The 22,931-nt window shown below is 46.8% G+C and overlaps 1 protein-coding gene across 7 annotated transcripts in view; it reads left to right on the top strand.

Moving 5' to 3' along the window:
- LOC104016330 (transportin-1) overlaps nt 1–22,931 on the top strand; it is a 110,565-nt gene that overhangs the window by 32,785 nt on the left and 54,849 nt on the right. For all 7 annotated transcript variants that reach the window (XR_015707604.1, XM_087770734.1, XM_087770737.1 and 4 more), the window contains exon 4: nt 11,706–11,781. Coding sequence is in view for 6 of the 7 variants with exons in the window: in XM_087770734.1 (XP_087626860.1) it covers nt 11,706–11,781 (76 nt within the window). In the remaining variant the exon portion in view is untranslated. The remainder of the gene's footprint in view (nt 1–11,705; nt 11,782–22,931) is intronic.

The raw sequence follows: 22,931 nt of genomic DNA on the forward strand, positions 1-22,931 counted from the left end.
AGAAAATTAACTCTATCCCAGCTGAAACCAGGACAGCATCCACCCCTTATTCTGTACCATCTATGTCATGCCCAGGTCTTACACTTTCCAGTACATTCCAATTAATCACCACCACTTTTCCTGTCTTTTGATATATACACACAGATATAATTCCCTTAGTCAATGGGCCATCCCTCTAGAAAGTCCATTGAGTTCATTTAGTCCATGACTTTGGGCTTCATCTGTCATAACAGTCTTTCAGGGCAGGAGAGATGGTGTGTGGTGCTGGACTGTTGCATGCTGAAGCCAGTTCTGGTTCCATCACCTCTGCACTTTGCTCGGTTTCATCAAAGTTCATTCTTCATTAATCTGGGTGATTCCTACTGTAATATCATTAATATGGCATATAGCCACCATAAAAGTGATAATATACAGTACTATATAGCAATTTACTTCATAAAATTCAGTTCATTGGCTATTTTCACCCAAAATCAAATCTCCTTGAGGTACACATCGGATTTCCCCATCTTTCCGCATCACCCACCAAAAGCACACAGGTCCTTGAGCAAAAGCAATCCCATGGATGAGTTTGCCTTTGCCCAAGGCAGAAGTAACCCAGACTGTCTTCCCCATCATATTTTTTGTGTGCACTACAGGGACTTTATCCCCCTCTACAGCATTGTAAAAGTCTTGATTGGGCAGAGCCAGCTCAACTGGCAGATCCTCTACTGTTGACTAACCAGGTGGCCTTTGCTAAATGTGTATCCCAATGTTTGAATGTCCCAGCACCCACTGCTCTCAGTGTAGTCTTTAACAGTCCATTGTATCGTTCTATTTTCCCGGAGGCTGGTGCGTGATAGGGGATGTGATATACCCACTCAATGCCATGCTCTTTGGCCCAGGTGTCTATGAGGCTGTTTTGGAAATGAGTTCCGTTGTCTGACTCAGTTCTTTCTGGGGTGCCATGTCGCCATAGGACTTGCTTTTCAAGACCCAGGATAGTGTTCCGGGCGGTGGCATGGGGCATGGGATATGTTTCCAGCCATCCGGTGGTTGCTTCCACCATTGTAAGCACATGGCGCTTGCCTTGGTGGGTTTGTGGGCGTGTGATATAATCAATCTGCCAGGCCTCCCCATATTGATATTTCAGCCATCGTCCTCCATACCAGAGAGGCTTGAACCACTTGGCTCGCTTGATTGCAGCGCATGTTTCGCATTCATGGATGACTTGTGCAATAGTGTCCATGGTCAAGTCCACCCCTCGATGACGAGCCCATCTCTGTGTTGCATCTCTTCCTTGATGGCCTGAGGTGTCATGGGCCCACTGAGCTAGAAATAATTCACCCTTATGTTGCCAGTCCAGATCCACCTGAGCCACTTCAATCTTAGCAGCCTGATCCACCTGCTGATTGTTTTGATGTTCTTCAGTGGCCCGACTCTTGGGTACGTGAGCATCTACGTGGCGTACTTTTACAACCAGGTTCTCTATGTGGGCGGCAATATCTTGCCACAGTGCGGCAGCCCAGATGGGTTTGCCTCTGCGCTGCCAGTTGCTCTGCTTCCATTGCTGTAGCCACCCCCACAGGGCATTTGCCACCATCCATGAGTCAGTATAGAGATAGAGCATTGGCCACTTTTCTCATTCAGCAATATCTAAAGCCAGCTGGATGGCTTTCACCTCTGCAAACTGACTCAATTCACCTTCTCCTTCAGCAGTTTCTGCAACTTGTCGTATAGGACTCCATGCAGCAGCCTTCCACCTCTGATGCTTCCCCACAAGACGACAGGACCCATCAGTGAACAGGGCATATTGCTTCTCATTTTCATAGAATCATAGCATCGTCAAGGTTGGAAAAGACCCTTAAGATCATCGAGTCCAACTGTTAACCTATCACTGCCAAGTCCATCTATACCATGTCCTCGAGCACGACATCTATCCGTTCTTTAAATACCTCCAGGGATGGAGACTCAACCACTTCCCTGGGTAGCCTGTTCCAATGCTTGACCACCCTTTCGGTGAAGAAGTTTTTCCTAATATCTAACCTAAACCTCCCCTGGCACAGCTTGAGGCCATTTCCTCTCGTCCTGTCTCTTGTTACTAGGGAGAAGAGACCGACCCCCACCTCGCTACAACCTCCTTTCAGGTAGTTGGAGAGAGCAATAAGGTCTCCCCTCAGCCTCCTCTTCTCCAGACTAAACAACCCCAGTTCCCTCAGCCGCTCCTCATAAGACTTGTGCTCTAGACCCTTCACCAGCTTCGTTGCCCTTCTTTGGACACGCTCCAGCACCTCGATGTCCTTCTTGTAGTGAGGGGCCCAAAAATGAACACAGTACTCGAGGTGCAGCCTCACCAGGGCCGAGTACAGGGGCACTATTACCTCCCTGGTCCTGCTGGCCAAACTATTTCTGATACAAGCCAGGGTGCCATTGGCCCTCTTGGCCACCTGAGCACACTGCTGGCTCATGTTCAGGTGGCTGTCAACCAACACCCCCAGGTCCTTTTCTGCCAGGCAGCTCTCCAGCCACTCTTCCCCAAGCCTGTAGCGTTGCATGGGGTTGTTGTGACCCAAGTGCAGGACCTGGCACTTAGCCTTGTTGAACCTCATACAGTTGGCCCCGGCCCATCGATCCAGCCTGTCCAGGTCCCTCTGCAGGGCCTTCCTACCCTCCAGCAGTTTTACACTTCCACCCAACTTGGTGTCATCTGCAAACTTCCTGAGGGTGCACTCGATCCCCTCATCCAGATCATCAATGAAGATGTTGAACAGGACCGGCCCCAGTACTGAGCCCTGGGGAACACCACTCGTGACCGGTCGCCAACTGGATTTGACTCCATTTACCACCACTCTCTGGGCAGTTTATTATACAGTGGGGCCTCTTCAGTATGCATCACCTCCTCCTCTGGCGATATTCCGAAATCTTTGCCTTCTGGCCATTCCATGATCACTTCCAAGATTCCTGGGCGACTGGGGTTTCCTATTCGAGGCTGTTGTGTGATTAGTGCGACCCACTTACTCCAATGAGCATCAGTTGCATGATGCGTAGAGGGGATCCTCCCTTTGAACATCCAGGCCAGCACTGGCAGTCGGGGTGCCAGGAGGAGCTGTGCTTCACTACCAACCACTTCCAAAGCAGCTCGAACCCCTTCATATGCTGCCAATAGCTCTTTTTCAGTTGGAGTATAGCGGGCCTCGGATCCTCTGTATCCCCGACTCCAAAACCTCAGGGGTTGACCTTGAGTCTCCCCCAGTGCTTTCTGCCAGAGGCTCCAGGTAGGGCCATTCTCCCCGGCTGTGGTGTAGAGCACATTTTTTACATCTTGTCTTGCCCGGACTGGCCCAAGGGCTACTGCATGGACTGTCTCCTGTTTAATTTGTTCAAAGGCTTGTCGTTGCTCAGGGCCCCATTTGAAATTGTTCTTCTTCCGGGTCACTTGATAGAGAGGGCTTAGGATCAGACTGTAATTTGGAATATGCATTCTCCAAAAACCCACAACACCCAAGAAAGCTTGTGCTTCATTTTGCTGGTTGGTGGAGACATGGCTGTCATTTTGTTGATTACATCCATTGGGATCTGATGACGCCCATCTTGCCATTTTTTTTCCTAAAAACTGGATCTCCTGTGCAGGTCCCTTGACCTTACTTTGTTTCATGGCAAAGCCGGCTGTCAGAAGGATTTGGACTATTTTCTTCCGTTTCTCAAAAACAACTTTTGCTGCTGTGTTGCCCCACACGATGATGTCATCAATGTATTGCAGGTGTTCTGGAGCCCCACCCTGTTCCAATGCAGTCTGGATCAGTCCATGGCAAATGGTGGGGCTGTGTTTCCACCCCTGGGGCAGTCGATTCCAGGTGTACTGGATGCCCCTCCAAGTGAAAGCAAACTGTGGCCTGCACTCTGCTGCCAAAGGGACTGAGAAAAATGCATTAGCGATGTCAGTTGTGGCATACCACTTGGCTGCCTTTGACTCCAGTTCATATTGGAGTTCTAGCATGTCTGGCACGGCAGCGCTCAGCAGCATTGTGACTTCGTTCAGGCCCCGAGAGTCTACAGTTAGTCTCCACTCCATTAGACTTTTGCACTGGCCATATGGGACTGTTAAACGGTGAGCGTATTTTGCTGATCACTCCTTGGCTCTCCAGTCAACGAATCAACTTATGGATGGGAATCAGGGCGTCTCTGTTGGTGCGATATTGCCGCTGGTGCACTGTTGTGGTAGCAATTGGTACCTGTTGTTCTTTGACCCTCAGCAACCCCACAATAGACGGGTCCTCCGAAAGACCGGGCAGGGTAGACAGCTGTTTAATTTCCTCGATCTCCAAGGCAGCTATACCAAAAGCCCACCGGTACCCTTTTGGGTCCTTGAAATACCCTCTCCTGAGGTAGTCTATGCCAAGGATGCACGGGGCCTCTGGGCCAGTCACAATGGGGTGCTTCTGCCACTCCTTCCCAGTTAGGCTCACTTTGGCCTCCAATACAGTCAGCTCTTGGGATCTCCCTGTCACTCCAGAAATACAGATGGGTTCTGCCCCTTTATAGCTTGACGGCATGAGGGTACACTGTGCACCGGTGTCTACCAAAGCCTTATACTCCTGTGGGGCTGATGTGCCAGGCCATCAAATCCACACAGTCCAGTACACCCGATTGTCCCTTTCCTCCACCTGGCTGGAGGCAGGGCCCCTCTAGTCCTGGTCATAGTATTCGTTACTCACTTCTTGTAAATGCGAATCAAAAATCCCTTTATTAAGACCGGAAACAAAATCAGCCCTTCTACCCTGTCTGGGGAACTGCCCGCTGGAAACTGGAGCCGCAACTCTCTTGGGAGAACCACCTTTTGTAGTTGTTTTTCCTTGCAACTCACGTACCCGTGCCTCTAGGGTCAAGGCAGGTTTTCCATCCCACTTCATAGAATCGTAGAATGCTTTGGGATGGAAGGGACCTTTAAAGGTCATCTAGTCCAACCCCCCTGCCATTGGCAGGGACATCTACAACTAGATCAGGTTGCTCAGAGCCCCATCTAGCCTGGCCTTGAATGTTTCCAAGGATGGGGCATCTACGACCTCTCTGGGCAACCCATTCCAGTGTTTTACCATCCCCACTGTAAAAAATTTCTTCCTTATATCTAGTCTGAATCTACCCTCTTTTAGTTTAAAACCATTACCCCTTGTAGTCTGTCCCCATCTTTCTTGTAGGCCCCCTTTAAGTATTGAAAGGCCGCAAGAAGGTCTCCCTGCAGCCTTCTCTTCTCCAGGCTGAACAACCCCAGCTCTTTCAGCCTTTCCTCATAGGAGAGGTGTTCCAGCCCTCTGATCATTTTTGTGGCCCTCCTCTGGACCCAATCCAACAAGTCCTGTACTGAGGACCCCAGAGCTGGATGCAGTACTCCAGGTGGGGTCTCACCAGAGCAGAGTAGAGGGTCAGAATCACCTCCCTTGACCTGCTGGCCACGCTGCTTTGGATGCAGCCCAGGATACGGTTGGCTTTCTGGGCTGCAAGTGCACATTGCTGGCTCATGTCCGGCTTTTCATCTACCAGTACCCCCAAGTCCTTCTCCTCAGGGCTGCACTCAATCCCTTCATCCCCCAGCCTGTATTGATACTGGGGGTTGCTTCGACCCAGGTGCAGGGCCTTGCACTTGTCCTTGTTGAACCTCATGAGGTTCACACAGGCCCATTTCTCCAGCTTTTCCAGGTCCCTCTGGATGGCATCCCGTCCCTCAGGTGTGTCGACTGCACTACTCAGCTTGATGTCGTTTGCAAACTTGCTGAGGGTGCACTCGATCCCACTGTCTATGTCATTGATGAAGATATTGAACAGCACTGGCCCCAGTACGGACCCCTGAGGGACACCACTCGTCACTGTTCTCCATCTGGACATCGAGTCGTTGACCACTACCCTCTGGATGCGACCATCCAGCCAATTCCTTATCCACTGAACAGTCCACCCATCAAATCCATATCCTTCCAATTTAGAGAGGAGGATGTTGTGGGGGACCGTGTCAAAGGCCTTATAGAAGTCCAGATAGATGACATGCATAGCTCTTCCCTTGTCCACTGATGCAGTCACTCCATCACAGAAGGCCACTAGGTTGGTCAGGCAGGACTTGCCCTTGGTGAAGCCATGCTGGCTGTCTCGAATCACCTCCCTGTCCTCCATGTGCCTTAGCATAGCTTCTAGGAGGATCTGTTCCATGATCTTCCCAGGCACAGAGGTGAGGCTGCCAGGTCGGTAGTTCCCAGGGTCCTCCTTTTTACCCTTTTTAAAAATGGGTGCAATGTTTCCCTTTTTCCAGTCCCCAGGGACTTCACCTGACTGCAAGGACTTTTTGAATATCATGGAGAGTGGCTTGGCAACTACATCAGCCAGTTCCCTCAGGACTCTGGGACGCATCTCATCAGGACCCATAGACTTATGTATGTTCAGGTGCCTCAGGTGGCCGCAAACCTGATCTTCATGGACAGTGGGAGGACCTCTTCCCCCCGATCCCCATCAAATGGCCCATTGACTCAGGAGGTGTGATGAGAGAGGTTGCCAGTGAGGACTGAGGCAAAGAAGTCGTTGAGTACCTCAGCCTTCCCCTCGTCTGTTGTTATCAGCTCTCCACTTCTGCTCATCAGAGGGAGTATGCTTTCCTTAACCTTCCTTTTCTGGTTGATGTACCTGTAGAAGCCCTTCTTATTATTCTTTGTATCCCTCGCCAGGTTCAGCTCCAGCTGAGCCTTGGCCATCCTGATCCCATCCTTACACAACCAGGCAGTGTCCCTGTACTCTTCCCAAGATACCAGTCCCTTTTTCCACTGCCTGTGCAATCTCTTCTTGCCCTTTAGTTTGACCCACAGGTCATGGCTCAGCCATGCTGGCCTCTTCCCTTTCTTTCCTGTTTTCTTACACCTGGGGATGAAGAGCTCTTGTGCCCTATGGAAAGCATCCTTGAAGACCTGCCAGCTCTGTTCTGCTCCCTTGTCCCTGAGGGCCATTTCCCAGGGGGTCCTGTTGATTAACTCCCTAAAGAGCTGCAAGTTTGCTTTCCTAAAATTCAGGGTCCTGACTATACTCTTCACCTGACCCTTACCTCTCTGGACTGTGAACTCTACCAGTGTGTGATCACTGCAGCCGAGGCTGCCTCCAATCCTGACATCACCAATGAGCTCACTTGCATTGGTGACGACCAGGTCCAGTGCTGCTTCCCCTCTGGTAAGGCTATTACCTGGCTTAGGAAGTTGTCCTCCATGCACTCCAGGAGTCTCCTAGATTGCCTACCGCCTGCCGTGTTACTTTCCCAGCAGATGTCAGGGTGGTTGAAATCCCCCATCAGGACAAGAGCCTGTGAGCGTGAAGCTTTCTGTAGTTGAAGAAAAAAGGCTTCATCGGTAGGCTCCCCTTGATCAGGTATCCTGTAGTTGACCCCAACCACGAGGTTCCCTTTGTTGCCTCGGTCTTTAATTCTTACCCATAAGCTTTCAGCCTTCTCGTGGCTATTCTTCAGGGATACTTCTTCACACACTATCCATTTCTTGAGGTAGAGGGCAATGCCTCCGCCCCTCCTACCTCGCCTGTCCCTTCTGAACAGCCTGTAGCCTTCGATAGCTGCACTCCAGTCATGGGATTCGTCTCACTAAGTTTCAGCAATGGTAACTAGGTCATAACTGACTAGCATAACTTCCTCATGTCCTCTCCATGGTCACGCAGGTAAAACCACAGGGTGGCCTGTGGTGCGTATCCACTATATCTTCTCTCTTGAGCAGAAGAACGCTAACTCCTAATGGCTGAGATACTGGTCCATACAGGTGGGGAGTAGGACCTATCCTCTTTGAGTTGCTGTAACTTCTGGGACAGTTTTTCAGACAGTTTTTCCACAGCTGAGATGCAGGCCCACAGGATGGAAGAGACACTTTCTTCGTATTCCTGGAGTTGGCCAGCCAATTCATCCACCATCTGTTCCTCTCCATCGTTCCATGTCATTAGTGCTAATGGGTTTGCGTACGATGATGGTGCGCTCCGTACAGACCTCCGCCACATGGGTCGTGCGCTTGACTTCATCTGGATCTGTGGATAACTGCTCGTTGTTCAGGTCACCATAAATCACCTTCAGCACGGCTAATTCCCTCAGGTACTGGATACCTCTCTCCATGGTGGTCCACTTGCCTGGGTGACATATAACATCTTCCTTGAAGGGATACCTTTCCTTCACACCTGACAGGAGTCGCCTCCAGAGGCTGAGGGCTTGTGCCCCTTTTCCAATCGCTTTGTCAATGCCCCCTTCCCTAGAAAGGGATCCCAGCTGCTTGGCTTCCCTACCCTCTAATTCCAGGCTACTGGCCCCATTATCCCAACATCGGAGCAGCCAGGTGATGATGTGCTCACCTGGACGATGACCAAAATCTTTTTGCATATCTCGCAGCTCACTCAGGGACAGGGATCGGGTGGTTACCATCTCATTTATGGGTTCTGCCTCTTCCTCCTCCTGTTCTCGTGATGGCCCTGGCTCGTCATCATCCCTTACTAAACGAGCTGATTTTCTTGTGTGATTTTACTTGTGTATAGGGGTGACTGATTCTGGCACAGGCTGGTTCTCTGGTTCAGCTGCAGTACCTGTCACTGGGATTGGCGTAGCTGCAGTGCCTGTCGTTTTGTTGTCAGATCCAGAGACCTTCTCTTCCCCTTGAGGGTTCTGAATAGTGTTGAATAGGGCTTGGTAGGCATGAGCCAGGCCCCAGCACGTTGCAGTGATTTGTGTCTCTCTGGAGTTGCCAGGATGACAGCATACTTTTTCCAAATACTTTACTAGTTTTTCAGGATTCTGCACCTTTTCAGGGGTAAAGTTCCAAAATACTGGAGGGGCCCACTGTCCTAGGTACTTGCCCGTACTATCCCACACACCCTGCCACTCATAACTATCCAGCCTTGGGGCAGATCTCTGGATGGTGTTCTTAAACTGCTTATTAACCTTAGAACCAAAACAATATTCCCAAGACATATCAATAGATGTATCTTAACTACCCAAGGATGTTCAGGATACTGAAAAGTTGTGGTAATGAAGTAGGAAACATCATAGAAGAAAGCAATGAAGGTTCCATTCTGTATTTCCTCCATAAAAAACCTCTCAGAGGAAGAGGTATAATTGCTAATTGTCTCCATGAGGTGGTACCCGAAGTACAGTAATGGCTTCACTACAGAACCCAAATATAAGATAAAGCTCAGGGTCATTGTTTTGAAAACAAATCTCCCAGGCAAAACATCACTAATCACAGCAGAGCACAGCAAACTGCAACACCCAACACCAGTCTTTAACACGTACTGCAAAAACAAGAGCATGGTGCAGATCAGGTAGACTAATATCGAGAACAGAGGAATCAATATTGTGACCGGCAACTGTTAACAGATACAAATTCCTTAATACACTCTGGTTAATCTGTTATTATCTCAAACCCTTCGTGCCCCACATTGGGTGCCAAAAAGGACTGTTGTGGTTTAACCCCAGCCAGCAACTAAGCACCACGCAGCCGCTCGCTCACTCCCCCCTCCCCGGTGGGATGGGGGAGAGAATCGGAAGAGTAAAAGTGAGAAAACTCGTGGGTTGAGATAAGAACAGTTTAATAATTAAAATAAAATAAAATAAAACGGTAGTAGTAGTAGTAATAATAATATACAAAGCAAGTGATGCATGATGCAGTTGCTCACCACCCACTGACCAATGCCCAGCCCGTCCCCAAGCAGTGGTCCCCCCTTCCTGGCCGACTCCTCCCAGTTTATATAGTGAGCCATCATTATGGTATGGAATAGCCCTTTGGCCAGTCTGGGTCAGCTGTCCTGGCTGTGCCCCCTCCCAGCTTCTTGTGCACCTGGCAGAGCATGGGAAGCTGAAAAGTCCTTGACCAGTGTGAGCGCTACTTAGCAACAACCAAAACATCAGTGTGTTATCAACATTATTCTCATCCTAAATCCAAAACACAGCACTATACCAGCTACTAGGAAGAAAATTAACTCTGTCCCATTTGAAACCAGGACACTTTGCCATACCAATGATATCTAGTAGGTTTAGTAACTTAAAGATGACACTGCATGCTTATTTTCACGTCCCACCTGTGGGAAGGGGGAGGTGACTAAGATTCGCAAATCCTCTCGGTGTGGATTAAGGTGGACCAACACTCAAGGTCCGTACGCAAATACCAGCTTTAATAGAAAGCTTCTATAGAGACAAATATTGAGTACAAATATTTGATACCTGCCAACCCTCTCACGATTATATCTACCCCAACTATGCGGCTTTATGGAAAATCAAGGTAGACCGTGCAGTACTTGACTACAATTTAACAACTTTAACAACTTAATAACCTTAGAAGAAGTGAGAGAGAGAAAGAGAGAGGAAAGAAAAAGAGAATCACCAGTCCTGGATCCAGCATTGGACCTGCCAACAGGGGTATCCAGTGGGGAAAAAAAGAGAGAGAGAGGAAGTAAGAGTCCCTATTTATAGATTTCAGTCTCTGGAATTCTGGAATCTTCTCTCTTCCCAGTTCCAGGAGTGGTAGAGATACCAGTTGAGTTAAGAGGGGTGACCAGTCAAACCAAGAGAAGTGATACCAGGACCCTCCCCCAGGGAGTACGTGTTGGGGGGATAAGGTGCCTTATCATGGTTTCATAGACCGCGGGGGATGGGGCTGAGGCACGGCCTTCCTGTCTTCACCGGACTCCTTCCTTCACCCTCACTCCAGGTACTGTCCAGTCCTGGGTCCTAGCGACTGTCGCTCTGCATTGTGATTTTAGCACCAAGGCTGTTTGAGACATCTCATTGTTTGGCACTAGCAGTTTTCTACACTTATGACTTAAAATATTATTGAGCATAATACTAATTAATACCATGGTATGAGAACAGGATACGAGGAGAATGCCAGATCACTTTCTAGCCAAGCAGTGGCAGAAGTAATGACAAATTTGAGAAAATCAACTACATGCTTCTAGCTATTCAGAAACATAATCATTCTTCCTGCAGTTTCCCCAGGGACATAATGAAGAGGCTGGTATTGCTAGTAAGATACTTATTCAGAGAAGCGTCACTTTAGAAAATCGGTTTGTGTACAGAAGGGGTTTTATTGTTTGTGGGGTTTTTTTGTTTGGTGGTTTGTTTTTTTTTTAAAGAGACCATGGATAAGCATGAACTTCTTGGTACAAATATCTGGGCATTTACAATTAAACATTCTCACTGCTGAAAGCTCAGGCTGTGGCTAGTTAGCATCATAAAAAAGCATATGACTAATATTAAGGTGAGTAGCTTATCAAAATCATAATAGCTGTTGTATTTTAATGCTGAAATGCTTTTATTTATTGTGGAGAAAAAAAATTGCGTATTATGGGATTGTGTCTCAGTGGATTCCTTAGGTTTGGCTGGCTTTGAAGTATAAATATTGAAATCTAAAACTGTACAGAGGAAGGTGGGGGGTTTGTTTTTTTGGGGGGAGGAGGGTGCTTTAAAATATTTTTAAGGATTTATTAATTTCTGTGTCTCTCCCTGGATTCTTTTTTCAGATTTCAACATAACTAAAAGCTACTGCTTCAGTATGAAAATTACAGAAACTGTTTTCAGATTGTTCATACTCTGTATGTTGTGAGCTTATAGTCACAGCTGTTTGAAATGATGCAGTAGTACATAACTCAATAATCATAGTCTCCGGAGAGCTATAAATGCTGTGTGTGAAGATTCAAATTTCCTTAACAGTTTCTCTCTTCAGAAACTAGAACAACTCAATCAGTATCCAGATTTCAACAACTACCTGATTTTTGTTCTTACAAAGTTGAAGTCTGAAGGTAAGTTCTTGAGATATTGACTGTTTTATTCTATTTTTTAATTTTTTTAATTTATTTTATTTAGCTTGAAAGAAATAGGAAGCTGATTTCTATAGTTAGTTTGCTGGTTGGTTGATCTCCATAGCCATGTAGAACTCTATCCTCTCAGGAGTCTTTGTGGAAAAAGATCTGATAACATATTGGTGCTTGTAGTTTCAGTCTTGGAATAGATTCCATTCTAAATGTCCTATGAAATCTTCCCAGAAATGTAGGAGCATCATACTTTTATCAGACTACAGTGAAATTGTGGAATAACTTTGCACTTCATGGTGATGAATGACAACTATACACATTATAAAACGTGCTGCTAAATCCAGTTGTGATTGTGATCTCCCTAGTAATCAACCCATTAAATATTTTGAAGATAACATATTAGAGTTGTCCAAAGATTATGTCTGTCAGAATCTTCATTCTTTGATCAGGGTGTGTGAAAGACTTTCTTTCCAGTGTACTACAGCTACTGATTTGTGAGGTCTTTGCCAGTGAAAGAGACTTATTTCAATATCTGTTTTGGCACATCTTCTGTCTTCTTTACATTTGTTTGTACTTAATGTGTTTGATTTCTACCAGTGCTTTTTCTGCCTTCTAATGCTTCACCTCTGAGTTTTTGAATGCTTGCTTTTTTCACTTTGAATTAGATTTTACTTACATGTGGCCCTGTAACATTCAAAGCATCAGCAAGAACATTTATATTACGTTTGAACTAGTGTTTTGGTTGTGCTGTCAACTTACTTCAGGAGGAAGGAAAGAGAGAGGAGGAGGAAAGTATATTTTCATATTTGAAGGCTGGAGTATATCCAAATGTTTTTGTGTGTTCTATGTAGGAAATCTCCTGATAATCTTTAAGGCCTTGGGGGAATACCTCAAGTTTGAGAGCGAGCGCACTTTCAAGACCTGAATCGGCCAGGATATTAAAATTTTGAGCAAGGTACTAGTGTAGATATAAAGTATTCAATACTTACTTGTTAATGAGTATGCTATCATACTTTAATTGTTCATGTGCTTTATACCATTAACAGAAAAATGAAAAATGGAATAAGTCTAGTAGTGGGATTTGGAGTTTGTACAAAGGATATGGTGAGAGGGTTGCTTCATATCTCTCCCCCCCCAAATATATTTTCTAACATTGCCTTACTTGCCAATTTCCCTTTCTTCATTCTGTTCACCACTTGAGCTTGAGGTTCTAGATACTGATGTGTGTTTAGTGATGTGTCAGAATCTCTTTCCAACAGATCTCCTTAGATTATCCGATAGTCTTTTTTTCCCCTTCTTAATGTTTACACGCATCAGTCTGTTTGGAATGGAATGAAGGGTAGGAGATGCTAACCATTGCAAAATGTTTGTTTTAAAGTATTAAATCTGGGGGGGGGGGGGGGGAATTAGGATCTGGCAGGTTGAGCAAGCAAGCTGGGCAGAAGTAGCAAGTTAACCTCTGAGAAGAGGTGTTTGGGATCAGACTGCACTGATATCTCTCATAGGTACATTAAGTAAGTCTTCTGTGAGACTGCTGAGAAGCAGCTGTTGCTTCAGAGAAGCTCTTGTCCTGCATAAGTAATTTTTAGTCATAATCTTTTGTCCTAGGCAGCTGTTTTTAACTTTGTATTTCTAGTTCAGGAAACTTGCAGACTTTTGAAGGTGCCATAATTGAGTCCAGTGTTGGTGCTTTTCATAGTACTTGTCAAGTTCCAAATATCCTGTTACCTTGCTTGGGTAGGACTAATGAGGGATGACAGAAGACTTGGTTGGATTTGCTTTGAATCCAGCCGACAGCCCTCTGTTGTCCCTCATTAGTCCTGCTTAAGCAAGGTGAAGAGACCTTTAGAACTGCTATTCAGTAGTTACAATATTCTTGCATCCTCTTTTGGACCAGTAGGGGAAAATGTGATGGACTCATCAGGTAGATAACTGTCTTCAGTACGACTGGGAAAGTATTCTTTCCTCTTCCCTCCTGAAGAGGGTTCTGTTGGCAGTCTGTCCTACAGCCTTGCCAAGGTTGTTGGCTAGGGGAAAGAGCTAGTGTGCTTTACACTGCAGTCCAAAGTAGAGATATTCGTACTGTTGGAAGTTCACACTTTTGTTATGGCCATACTATCCCAGAAGAAGGAGTCATGGAAATAAGCTTCCAACATCACTGACAGCTTATTCAATGGAACTTAAGGTGGTTTGATAGCTAGTGCATGAGAAAGAGCTTGATTTGATAGCAGGTGTGACTAACCTTTGATTCAGTTTTTGCCACTGTTGAAACAGCTGAGAAACCTGTGCTTAAAGAACCATTTAGGTGACAGCTCCCGAATGTGGGAATTCTGTATTAAAATGTGTGTTAAGACTCTTATTTTACTGCAATGGAGCTTCTACCAAATTGCCTGCAGAGGCATAAGACTCAGGCTAAAGACAAATAACTTTGCAAGGAAACTTTTATTTGCAAACAAATAACTTCGCTTGCAAAGCTGGCTGTTTCACTGAGGCCTTGCCTCTAAGATATCTTATGGGTAGGTTAGGGATTTGCTTTGTTTTAGCACCAGAGGTATTACTTTTCAGTTGCAAAAAGTATAACTGTCGTGGTTTAACCCCAGCTGGCAACTAAACACAACACAGCAGCTTGCTCACTCCCCCTCCAGTGGGATGGGGGAGAGAATCAGAAGAGTAAAAGTGAGAAAACTCATGGGTTGAGATAAAGACAGTTTAATGGGTAAAGCAAAAGCTGCACGTGCAAGCAAAGCGAAACAAGGACTTCATTCACTACTTCCCATCGGCAGGCAGGTGTTCAGCCATCTCCAGGAAAGCAGGGCTCCATCACGTGTAACGGTTACTTGGGAAGACAAACGCCATCACTCCGAACATCCCCCCCTTCCTTCTTCTTCCCCCAGCTTATATACTGAGCATGATGTCATATGGTCTGGGATATCCCTTTGGTCAGTTGGGGTCAGTTGTCCCAGCTGTGTCCCCTCCCAACTTATTGTGCAGCCCCAGCCTGCTCGGTGGTGGGGTGGGGTGAGAAGCAGAAAAGGCCTTGACTCTGTGTAAGCAGTGCTCAGCAGTAACTAAAACATCCCTGTATTATCAACAGTTTTCAGCACAAATCTAAAACATAGTCCCATACTAGCTACTATGAAGAAAATTAACTCTATCCCAGCCCAAAACAGCAAAAACTTTTTTTTTTCCTCCAGTGTTAGCTTTGTCAGGCTCCTGTGTCTGAATGCTTATGACTTGCTGGATTTAGGTCTGTTGTGGTACTCCTATACATGTATGTGGTGTTTTTTTCTGTTTTTAAACTTCTGTGGGCCTTGTTAAGCTGTCAAAACTTGTTAAGCTTGGGTCTTCCTGGAAACAGGTGTTGCCCTGCTATGATTTCATCAGTGGAAATATATGCCCTGGCTTGCAGCTATGGCATATGCATGCCCTAGCTTTAAGCACTTCCTTTCTCTTTCTTTAAACTCCTGTGCATTTCTAAAGACAAACCCTGACATTAGAAATATCACAATATAAAAAATATTGAGGAAAGAGCATGCAGTCCTGGAAGTCAGACAGTAGGCAAGCTGATGGAATAAAATATGATCCCAAGCCATTAAAGATTGACGTATAGGACTCTAGAAAGTACTGCCCAGGAGGCATGGTGCTCAGAGATGTTCCTTAGTTGGGCGAGATGGCGTCCAGATTAACTGAAAAATATCTGAATGAAAGAACTTTGTTTTTACTAATTTGTTTGTAAATGAAAATTATCATTTCATAGAATCATAGAATATCCTGAGTTGGAAAGGACCCACAAGGATCATCGAGTCCAACTCCTGTCCCTGCATAGGACAACCCCAAAATTCACACCATATGTCTGAGGGCGTTGTCCAAATGCTTCTTAAATGTTGTCAGGCTTGGCCCCGTGACTACCTCCTGGGGGAGCTTGTTCCAGTGCTCCACTACCCTTTGGGTGAAGAACCTTTTCCTAATGTCCAACGTAAATCTCCCCTGGCATATCTTCCTGCCATTCCCTCGAGTCCTATCATTGGTTGTCAGGGAGAAGAGATCAGCGCCTGCCCCTCCTCCTTCCCTCGTGAGGAAGCTGTAGACTGCGATGAGGTCTCCCCTCAGTCTCCTCTTCTCCTGGCTGAACAGACCAAGTGACTTCAGCCGTTCCTAGTATGGCTTCCCCTCTAAACCCTTCACCATCTTTGTGGCTCTCCTCTGGACACTCTCTAGTAGCTTCATATCCTTTTTGTACTGTGGTGCCCAAAACTGCACACAGTCCTCAAGATGAGGCCGCACCAGTGCAGAGTAGAGCGGGACAATCACCTCCCTCGACTGGCTAGCAATACAGTGCTTGATGCACCCCAGGACACGGTTGGCCCTCCTGGCTGCCAGGGCACGCTGTTGGCTCATGTTCAACTTGCCATCGACCAGAACCCCCAGATCCCTCTCTGCGGGGCTGCCCTCCAGCCTCTCGTTCCCCAGTCTGTATGTACATCCAGGGTTGCCCTGTCCCAGGTGCAAAATCCGGCACTTGCCCTTGTTAAACTTAGAATCATAGAATCGTTAAGGTTGGAAAAGACCCTTAAGATCATCGAGTCCAACCGTTAACCTATGACTGCCAAGTCCACTGCTAAACCATGTCCTCAAGCACCACGTCTGCCCGTCTTTTAAATACCTCCAGGGATGGAGACTCAACCTCTTCCCTGGGCAGCCTGTTCCAGTGCCTGACTACCCTTTCGGTGAAGTTTTTCCTAATATCCAACCTAAACTTCCCCTGGTGCAGCTTGAGGCCATTTCCTCTTGTCCTGTCCCTTGTTCCTTGGGAGAAGAGACTGACCCCCACCTCGCTACAACCTCCTTTCAGGTAGTTGGAGAGAGCAATAAGGTCTCCCCTCAGCCTCCTTTTCTCCAGGCTAAACAGCCCCAGTTCCCTCAGCCGCTCCTCATAAGACTTGTGCTCTAGACCCTTCACCAACCTCATTGCCCTTCTTTGGACATGCTCCAGCACCTCAATGTCCTTCTTGTAGTGAGGGGCCCAAAAATGAACACAGTACTCGAGGTGCAGCCTCACCAGTGCCGAGTACAGGGGCACTATTACCTCCCTGGTCCTGCTGGCCACACTATTCCTGATACAAGCCAGGATGCCATTGGCCCTTTTGGCCACCTGAGCACACTGCTGGCTCATGTTCAGGTGGCTGTCGACCAACACCCCCAGGTCCTTTTCCGACAGGCAGCTCTTCAGCCACTCCTCCCCAAGCCTGTAGCGTTGCATGGGGTTGTTGTGACCAAAATGCAGGACCCGGCACTTAGCCTTGCTGAATCTCATGCAGTTGGTCTCGGCCCATCGATCCAGCCTGTCCAGATCCCTCTGTAGGGCCTTCCTGCCCTCCAGCAGATCAGCACTCCCACCCAACTTGGTGTCGTCTGCAAACTTACTGAGGGTGCACTCAATCCCCTCATCCAGATCATCAATGAAGATGTTGAACAGGACCGGCCCCAACACTGAGCCCTGGGGAACACCACTCGTGACCGGCCGCCAACTGGATTTGGCTCCATTCACCACCACTCTCTGGGCTCGGCCATCCAGCCAGTTTTTAACCCAGCGCAGAGTGCACCCATCCAAGCCATGAGCAGCCAGTTTCTCCAGGTGAATGCTGTGGGAAATGGTGTCAAAGGCTTTACTAAAGTCCAGGTAGACAACATGCACAGCCGACCTCTCATCCACTAAGCGGGTCACCTTGTCATAGGAGGAGATCAGGTTAGTCAAGCAGGACCTGCCTTTCATAAACCCATGCTGGCTGGGCCTGATTCCCCGGTTGTCCCGCACATGCCGTGTAATGGCACTCAAGATGATCTGCTCCATGACCTTCCCCAGCACCGAGGTCAGGCTGACAGGCCTGTAGTTCCCCGGATCCTCCTTCCAGCCCTTCTTGTAGATGGGTGTCACATTTGCTAACTTCCAGTCATCTGGGACCTCCCCGGTTGACCAGGACTGCTGATAGATGATGGGAAGTGGCTTGGCAAGCTTCATATGGTTGGTGATTGCCCAGCTCTCTAATTTGTCCAGATCTCTCTGCAGGGCCTCTCTGCCCTCGAGAGTGTCAACGGCTCCTCCCAATTTTGTGTCGTCGGCAAACTTTGATAACAAACGTTCAAGTCCTGCATCCAAGTCATTTATGAAGATATTGAAGAGCACTGGCCCCAAGATGGATCCCTGCGGAACTCTTCTAGTGACTGGTCGCCAGCCCGATGTAACCCCATTTACTATAACCCTTTGAGCCCGACCCATCAGGCAATTGCTCACCCATTGCATTATGTGTTTATCCAGCTGTATGCTGGACATTTTGTCCAGGAGGATACTGTGAGAGACAGTATCGAAGGCTTTACTGAAGTCCAAAAAGATTACATTGACTGGCTTCCCTTGGTCATCTAGGTGGGTAACCTTGTCATAGAAAGAAATCAAGTTTGTTAAGCAGGACTTTCTCCTCGTGAACCCGTGCTGGCTGGAACCAATGACTGCGTTGTCTTTCAGGTGTTTTTCAACAACTCCCAGAATAATCTTCTCCATAATTTTGCCAGGCACAGAGGTGAGACTGACAGGCCTGTGGTTACCAGGGTCATCCCTGTTGCCCTTCTTGAAGACTGGGACAATGTTTGCCAGCTTCCAGTCAACTGGGACCTCCCCAGATTCCCAAGAGCATTGAAAAATCATTGAGAGAGGTCTCGCCATGACATTAGCTAGCTCTCTTTGAGTACCCTCAGATGAATCCCATGGGGCCCCATTGACTTATAGGGATCCAGCTGGAGCAGCAAATCCCGCGCAAGTTCGGGGTTGGTTGGGAGTTTGTTGTTCTCGCAGTCATGGTTCTCTAGCCCAGGGCTCTGGGGGTCCCAGAGCCCATCATCGGTGTTGAAGACCGAGGTGAAGAAATCATTAAACGCTTCTGCTTTGTCTATGTCCCTGTTTGTGAGGTGACCATGCTCGTCAAGTAATGGGCCAATGTTATTTCTGGCCTGCCTTTTGCTATTTACATATTTTAAAAAGCCCTTTTTATTGTCCTTCACAGTACTGGCCAGCTTCAGCTCTAGTTGAGCTTTGGCCACGCGTATTTCCTTCCTACAGTGGCGAACGGCGTCCCTGTAGTCCTCCCATGTCGCCTGACCTTGCTTCCACTGGCCATACATTTTCTTTTTTCATCTTAGTTCTAGCATAAGATCCCTGCTCAGCCAAGCCGGCCTTCTACCTCGCCTGCTTGACTTCCGACATTTTGGAATTGCCTGCTCCTGTGCTGTTAGGAGGTGGTACTTAAAAAGTGACCAGCACTGATGGACCCCAGCACCTTCAAAAGCTTTTTCCCAGGGGACCTTACGAAGTAGTTCCCTGAGCAGCCTGAAGTCAGCTCTCCTCATATCCAGAGTTGAGGTCTTGCTGGCAGTTTTCTTCCTGTTACCATAGAGTTTAAACTTGACTGCTTCGTGGTCGCTGTGGCCAAGGCAGCCACCAATCGCCACTTCACCCGTGAGACCCTCTCTGTCAGTAAGCAGCAAGTCGAGGAAGGCACCTTTCCTGGTCGGTTCCCTTAGTACCTGTACGAAGAAGTTATCATCCAGATGGTTTAGGAATCTTCTGGACCTGCTTGTACCAGCTGTGTGGTATTCCCAGTTGACATCTGGCAAGTAGATGCTCTATTAGTGTAGCTGTTCATTCTTGGTTTGGCAGGCATAAAACCTGGCAGATAATGTAGTAGCTCTGCCCTGCCTTAGTTTTTTGGGTTTTTTATTTTGGTTTTGGGTTTTGAATTTTGTTTTTTGTTTTTTTTTTCTGTCCTCTGAGCTGAGCTCAGAATCCTATAGGCCTCTCTTCTGTTAATGAGTTGTTTTCTAGAGTGTGTGCATGTTGGTGCTGCTGCTTCTCAGATCACTTTATTTTATATGTGTGTGGTGGGTTGACCTTGGCTGGCTGCCAGTTGCCCACCAAGCCGCTCTTTCACTTCCCCATCTCAACTGGACAGGGGAGAGAAAACACGAGAAAAGGCTCGTGGGTCGAGATAAGGACAGGGAGAGATCACTCACCAGTTACAGTCATGGGCAAAACAGACTCGACTTGGGGAAAAATTAATTTAATTTATTGCCGGTTAACACCAGAGCAGGATAATGAGAAATAAGAACAAATCTTAAAACACTTTCCCCCCACTCCTTCCTTCTTCCCAGGCTTGGCTTCACTCCTGACTTCCCTACCTCCTCCCCCTGGCAAAGGGGGATGGGGAATGGGGGGGTGCGGTCAGTTCCTAATGCTTTGTCTCTGCCGCTCCTTCCTCCTCACGCTCTTCCCCTTTTGCAGCATGGGGTCCCACCCATGGGAGACAGTCTTCTATGAACTTCTCCATCGTGGGTCCTTCCCACAGGCTGCAGTTCTTCACAAACTGCTCCAGCATGGGTCCACATGAATCCACGGGATTCAGTCCTTCAGGAACAGACTTCAGGAACAGACTGCTCCAGCATGGGTCCCACACAGGGTCACAGGTCCTGCCAGAAAACCTGCTCCAGCGTGGGCTTCTCTCCCCATGGGGTCACAGGTCCTTCCAGGAACCTGCTCCAGCATGGGCTCTCCATGGGGTCATAGCCTTCTTCAGGGCACATCCACCCACTCCGGTGTGGGGTCCTCCACAGGCTGCAGGTGGATATCTGCTCCACCATTAACCTCCATGGGCTGCAGGGGGACAGCCCGCGTCACCATGGTCTTCACCACAGGCTGCAAGGGAATCTCTGCTCTGGCGCCTGGAGCGCCTCCTCCCCCTCCTTCTTCACCGTCCTTGGTGTCTGCAGGGTTGTTTCTCTCACATATTCTCACTCCTCTCTGTTCTGGCTGCTGTTGCACAGGAGTTTCTACCCCTTCTTAAATATGTTATCACAGAGGCGCTACCACTGTTGCAGATTGGCTCAGACTTGGCCAGTGGTGGGTCTGTCTTGGAGTCAGCTGGAGCTGTCTCTGTCAGACATGGGGGCAGCTTCTGGCAGCTTCTCGCAGAAGCCACCCCTGCAGCCCACCTGCTACCAAAGACCTTGCCACGAAAACCCGCTACAGTAGGGCAATTCTGTCAATTCCCTGGGTCTTTCTTCTTATTATTTTTAACCTGGAATTACACCTTGCTTTATCTCGTACAGCATCCTGAACCTTGTGAATGAGAGGTGGATCTGGTGTACGCTAAATTATCAAAAGATGATGGCCATTGTCATTCACCAAGAATACTCTCCAATCTTCAGAAATTCAACTTGTTGGTTAGGGAGTATTGGGTGTGATGACTCTATCATAATCTTGCCATAATATTTTGTTGATGCAAGGTTGTATCAGCATACACTGAGATGATGCTGTCTACTTGCATCAGCAGAGACTACTGTGTTGCCTCTTGGTAACATTTCTCTATTGAACTCTAAGGATAAACTATATGGAGACTTTGTAATCTCTGCAGACTATTCCTACTATGTTTATGCCTGTATCCGTTCCTTGAATGTGGTCTTCACACCTCTGAGAGAGCAGAAAAGGAAGCTGTCTTTATATGGTGTCAGAATTGATGTGGCATTCTACTTAGCCTAATATGGCCTTCATGTTGGTGGATGTTTTATATGAAAATTGCAAGAACAGAAATGGTGTCAAAGCTTACTGCTTCTTAGGTAAGATATGACATACCTAATGCCTCTCTATGTGATTAAAATAGAACAGAACTACTGATGAGAGGATCTATTCTAGTTAAGATTCAGACTGTCCATCCTTATTGCCAAAACATATATGTCTTTTCTCAGATCTACCTTTTATCCTTCTTAGGCAAGAGATAGAGGACATGGTTAGTTTGCACACAGTTTCTGTTAAGTTTTGAGTTTGGCTTCTTTTTCCCTGTCCTTTAGGAGTGTTGCTGGGCTCTTGGCAAGAACCAGTCTAATGGGAACATATATTGAGACAAATGCATGATGTTCCTGGTCACTTTCTGCTGGCCCATATAGCCACAGTTATCTATCTTGTTACAGCTATACAAAAGCCTTGTGATCCTGATCTTAGATCGTGTTTTAGTGACTGATTCTTCACCCAATCCTAATGTGGGAACTCTAGTCTTTGGTCTTACTAGAGTGTTATCTCAGTGGATTGATCATGGCCTGGTGTGAGGCTATCACACTCAAAGATCAGAATCCTCAAGATAAACTTTTAGTCTGAAGGTGGATGAGCTGGGATTGAGAATACTGCTTGAGTACTGCCTTTGTCGTTAGCTTTAAGGATGGTCTTTTAAGTTTATTTCCAAAATGCTTTGGATTTTTAAAACCAATTGAAGATAGAGCAGTGTCTCTGCAACTCTTGATCTTGTTCATATGATGACTTAATCATTCAGAGTACCTTACTTTGACATAAAATATTACCATGGAGGAAGGTCCTGTTCCCATCCTCCCCCAGGTTTTTATTTCAATAGAAGTCACCACAGATGGTAATTTATTTTCTGGTAATAATGACACTAACAATTCATCTAGCTCTGCGAGCAGAATTTTAAATGGCTTTTTATAAACTATTACTGGGATCCAAAGCGGTCTTGTGAGTTTGATGTGAATGGTTTCTGATGAGTGGTGGAATTTAAATTTGCTCTGGACAGCAGTTTTCATGAGTCCATTCCATTATGAACTTTCTTGGTGTGTTGGTGTTGAAAGATCTTTGAAGCTGAGCAAGAAAAAGACCATTGTGTGAGGTCAGGTGTTGATTAACCAGCTTCCAGTTTCAGGAAGGTATTTTTGATAAGCAGGATTAATCCTGAAAAGTGGTTCAGCAGCTTTAACTGTTTAACTAAAACAAATACCCCCCCTACTACCACCACCACCCCACCCCCAATACCATCATCCCAGATAATGTCATTCTTAAATAGACTAAAATAACTGCCAAGGAGTGAATCTGATCAGATTACAATTCAGAAGTCAAGTCAGATTAATGTACTCTTACAGTTTAAAATGCTGCATAAAATATGTAGTGTCCTACTTAAACAACAGCGAAACATTTATTTTCCTCTTAAATTCAGATACGTTAAGAATTACAAAAAGAAATTAAGTCCAACTGAGTTTTAGTAATCAATGCATAAAGTAATTGAGGTGTATAAATATCTTAAGGGAAACCAAGT

Source organism: Nipponia nippon, unplaced genomic scaffold (genome assembly GCF_047370975.1).
Source record: "Nipponia nippon isolate SJK-2023a ecotype South Korea unplaced genomic scaffold, ASM4737097v1 scaffold_33, whole genome shotgun sequence".
Lineage (NCBI taxonomy): Eukaryota > Metazoa > Chordata > Aves > Pelecaniformes > Threskiornithidae > Nipponia > Nipponia nippon.